The sequence below is a fragment of the Mastomys coucha genome, unplaced genomic scaffold (genome assembly GCF_008632895.1).
Source record: "Mastomys coucha isolate ucsf_1 unplaced genomic scaffold, UCSF_Mcou_1 pScaffold18, whole genome shotgun sequence".
Lineage (NCBI taxonomy): Eukaryota > Metazoa > Chordata > Mammalia > Rodentia > Muridae > Mastomys > Mastomys coucha.
The window spans coordinates 55,618,412-55,623,045 of NW_022196900.1; the positions used below are offsets into that span (position 1 = coordinate 55,618,412).

At 38.6% G+C, this 4,634-nt stretch overlaps 1 protein-coding gene across 1 annotated transcript in view; it reads right to left on the reverse strand.

The window, feature by feature from the left end:
• The window catches only part of LOC116095729 (cytochrome P450 2J6-like), a 76,237-nt gene that overhangs the window by 42,435 nt on the left and 29,168 nt on the right, over positions 1 to 4,634 (reverse strand). The window contains exon 2 of the mRNA XM_031377006.1: positions 4,519 to 4,634. Coding sequence (XP_031232866.1) covers positions 4,519 to 4,634 — 116 coding nt within the window. The remainder of the gene's footprint in view (positions 1 to 4,518) is intronic.

Genomic DNA, 4,634 nt, shown 5'->3' on the forward strand with positions numbered 1-4,634 from the left:
CAGATGCCAGTACTTGGTGAAGATATGAAGACAATTTCCTTCTGCTCTAAACTGAGGGAACATGGAGAGGAAAATGTACTATATAGCCAGGATCATATTAAGAAAGTATTTTCCCAACCTTCTCTAGATATTATCAGTTCAAAGAGTATGGTTTGTATATGAATGCCTTCTACATTGTAGATCATAAGAGTATTTTTCTTGACAATTCCCTTCCCCCTACTAGAACACATACAAATGTTACTAACATAGTACTACAGCCATAATGCAAAGTATCTAGACTTGTCAAATAAGGTTGAGGTACAAAGCAGGTTTTTTATTTTGCATATTCATCTTTGAGGTCATAACTTCAATTATGATTGAGGAAAATGTTAATTTTGTTAACACCGTTATATTTAGAGTTCTTTGTAACAACTAACTATTAGTACAGGCAAATATGTAATTTATATAACACTTCAGGCTACTAGATTTTGTTCTTAATTAAAGCATGTCCAGAGCTGAAGCATTAGTCCTATGGTTAAATGAGCGTCCTGCTTTTGCAATGTACCAGAGTTTGGTTCCTAGCAACGACATTGTTTTGCTCAAAATTGCTTATAACTTCAATTCCAGACAACCATCTATGGCCACTGTGGGATCTATAGATACATGTTTACACAAACACGCCAGCACACACCAGTATACACTCACACCCAACCCCAGAAAGAGATAGAATTTAAAAAATAAAAATGGTCTAATAATTCAGTAAGCTGTACTAGAGCACTGTGAGACACTGCAAGGTGCAGGGGAAATATAGTTCCCACAGGCTGAGCAAGATGCCAGCTTCTTCATTGTCCCTGTGTTTTAACTCTTGCCAGCTCCTCCATGTAGAATGACTTATACTTTTACTCCACTGGATAGTTGTTAAACATTCCTTTGAAGGGCAGCCCAATTTAGGCCATCATTCTCCTAGAGGCTATCTACAGAGCCTGCCTCATAGTGTGATCTGATCTGATGGCACAGTTATTGAGCACATTCTCCATATTGTCATCTTACATTGTGCCAGTCTTGGTAGGTACTTAATAAATGTTTATCCACTAAATAAGTACACAAGTAAACAGCCTCTAATTATGCCATGGAGGTGTAAACAGGAAGGTCAGAGATCAAGTGTTGAATCAAATCACATTGAATCAAGACATTTTTGCCATTACTCTGGTAAACAACATTAGAATGACAGATCTCTATTTTCCTAGCAAGTTTCCTTGGTGTTAGTAGAAATGCTAGTAGACTGGAGCCCACATGCATGCCTGTCATGAAGCCTGAAGGGAAAGGGGTAGGCAAACAAAAGTGAAGGACACCAGATTTGAGGATTGTTTACTGGTGGCAAAGATCCAAACAATCATAAAAGAATTGTACTATTTAACTTCACTTGTTTATACCAATAAATCACCAAATGTAAACTTATATAAAGTACAAAATAAATGAATGAAAAATAACTCAACTGAGAAGAAGTGCCCAGTATCAGTTTCATCATGAACCATGGTTGTGATATTAGGCATTTTACCTAAGCCCTGGGATAACACCTAAGCAACAAAAGATAGATACAGGCCAATATTTTCAAGAAACTAAGGATCAAGTAAAATAATTTCTTAATCATGCTAATTTCTATACCAGTGGACATAGGGTAAATGTCAGAGTTCGCAGTCTTTGGTCAAAGCCATGAAACATGCAGGCCATCAGGACAACATCTGTAACTTCTTGCTTGTCCTATAAGTGTGGATCCTATTCTCATGGAGCCCTATTATTCACAACTATCCTCAGTCTTACCACACTATGCTGATGAGACTTTCAGGTGGAATTTCTTTTTTTTTGTTTTGTTTTTTTTTTTTTTAAAGATTTATTTTATTTATATGAGTACACTGTAGCTGTACAGATGGCTGTGAGCCATCATGTAGCTGCTAGGAATTGAACTCAGGACCTCTCCTTGCTCAAGCCCGCTTGCTCCGGTCCCACTAGCTCGGGCATAATACACTGTAGCTGTCTTCAGACACACCAGAAGAGGGCATCCGATCTCATTATGGATGGTTGTGAGCCACCATGTGGTTGCTGGGATCCGAACTCAGGACCTTCGGAAGAGCAGTCAGTGCTCTTACCCGCTGAGCCATCTCGCCAGCCCATCAGGTGGAATTTCTATAGAAGTGCAGCCACACACTGAGTATACCAAGATTCATACTTTTGCCTCCTTATAACTAAATATACTTTTGAATATCCACTCAAAAAATATTAAGTTCCCCAACAGGCTAGTTCTGGAAGTAAAATTACTCATCTTTAAACAGGAACATGTTAAGCCTATTAAGATGACACACTTTGAATTCAGGATAATCAAATATTATAAAGCAACTGTCATATTTTTTTTCAAATATTGACATGCCTAGGCAAAGAAATGAAAGTTGCATGGAGGAAGCAAAGGGAAATTTGAAAGTAGAAACATGCAGTTATCTAAATGGAGATATTTACAGAACAGCTCAGCAGAGAAGGAACTGGAGAACAACAGTGGTCTGTGCAGAGGTGAGAAGAAGTTGCACCATGTCGAGCACAAAGAATGCAGTAGCTGTCAGCAAGACTCTATGTCATAGATGACACAATTGTGCCTCTGTGTTTGATTATCATCCAAAACCAGAAAGAGATTGTGGAGGTGGAAAAAGATTTAAAGAATGGTAGAAATGTCCTAGTGGGACAAAATACAAACCTGACAAGAAGAACTCAACAGCATGAAGCCACAAGCTTTACTAAGCAAAGCCTCCATAATCAATATAGAAACTAAAACCAAAAGATCTTTTAAAGCAGGAGGAAACAATGTACAGCTTATTATGAGGAAAACACAAAGCCAGAACAAGGTGGGATATCATGTAAAAACTTTAAGTGAAGCATTTCACCAACCTAGTTTCCTATAATCACAGGAAGACAGTGTGGGAATGGAGGGGAAAATCCTTCTGTAAGAGGCAAAGTTAAGAAGTCTCCTTCTGTTACAGCCTCCCGAGAAGGAAAGGAAGCACTTGAGTTCAGAAAGAAAACTGTGAACTTCAAGGGTCAGAATAAAGACAGAGGGTTGGGAGGATGGGAAAAGGCCAAAGTCCTCAGACTCTTCTGTCTTCCAGTTCAAGCTACAGAGGACACTGAAGACCAACTAAAGTGTCTGATGTGGTTCTCAGTGTGTGTGGAGACAGCACCCGAGACACCTGTAACACAGAAGGGAGACAGAGGTCTATTATGCTTGTAGTCACTTTGTTTCCCATATTAAACATTGTTAGTAAGTCTCATAAGCTACATGTGCCTACATGTACACAGAGAACCTGTGGACTGGATGATAAAAGAGATGTAAGGAAAGAATGAAAATGAGTAAAAAGGTACCTATTAAAGTAAGTGTCCAAAACACATATAGGGAGGGATAATGGAGAGTAAAGAAAGAAAAATGCAAACATAAAGAAATAAAATCAAGGGATAAAATTCCTTATATATCAATATCTCTACAAAATATATTCTTCCCAGCTAGTGGTAAGAGATAAGAATAATATGTAATGGATTAAAATGTAGGAATGGTCATTTAAAACCATTACTCCAGCATACTGTGTTTAGGAAAAAGTAGTAGGCAATTACTACAAATAAAAAGCAACATTACATTACAAAGAAAGATGTTCTTTGCACCAAAACAACCCAATAACTACCTATTGTTCTCAAATAAGTACCCAGCACACACACACACACACACACACACACACACACACACACACTGAAGTTATGAGTGAGGGAGAGCTGGGGGCACACAGGCAAAGACCTAGTGGAGTTACAGACTTCAGTGTACATTGCCCTGTAGCTGATAAAGTCAGTATGTGAATACTAGGCAATGACATGAAATAAAACAGTATCAACAACAGAGAAGTGATATAGGAAATTCTGATCAAGAGAACAGTGTGTGTGTGTGCTTTGTGCTTGAGTGTTTGATGAACTAAGTAAATAAGCAGTGAGCACTTGCTTATATATTTGTTAAAGGAACACTGCTTATTTGTCAAGATGAACTATCAATTCACTCATGAACCTGGAAAGATTTAAAGCAATTGAAATCATGCCTAGTGTGTTGTCAGACCTTAATGGAATAACAAGGAAAATGGTTCGTTCAAGAATAATAAGGTCGGGCTTCTGAGGCTGGCTCAGTGGATAAGAGCACTGACTGCTCTTCTGAAAGTCCCAAGTTCAAATCCCAGCAACCACATGGTGGCACACAACAACTCATAATGAGATCTGACGCCCTCTTCTGGTGTGTCTGAAAACAGCTACAGTGTACTTAATTATAATAATAAATAAATCTTAAAAAAAAAGAATAATGAAGTCTTTGGAATGAGACATGTCTCTTAAATTAAGGCCTTAATTAGAAACTGGCTAAATTAACAGGCAGGAATCCTCAGCCTGCAGCCGCATCCTCCTGCAGATGTTTCTACAGTCCTGGAATGGTTCATGTCACAACCACATACCCACTCCCTTTCTTACCAGCTGGATCCCCAAATGCAAATTTGACACATCTAAATCAAACTGGAGCAAGTTTCCCACAAATGGCAGGCGCCAGGGTCCTGGAGGATAGTTCTTGGGTCGTCTGTTTTTGAGGT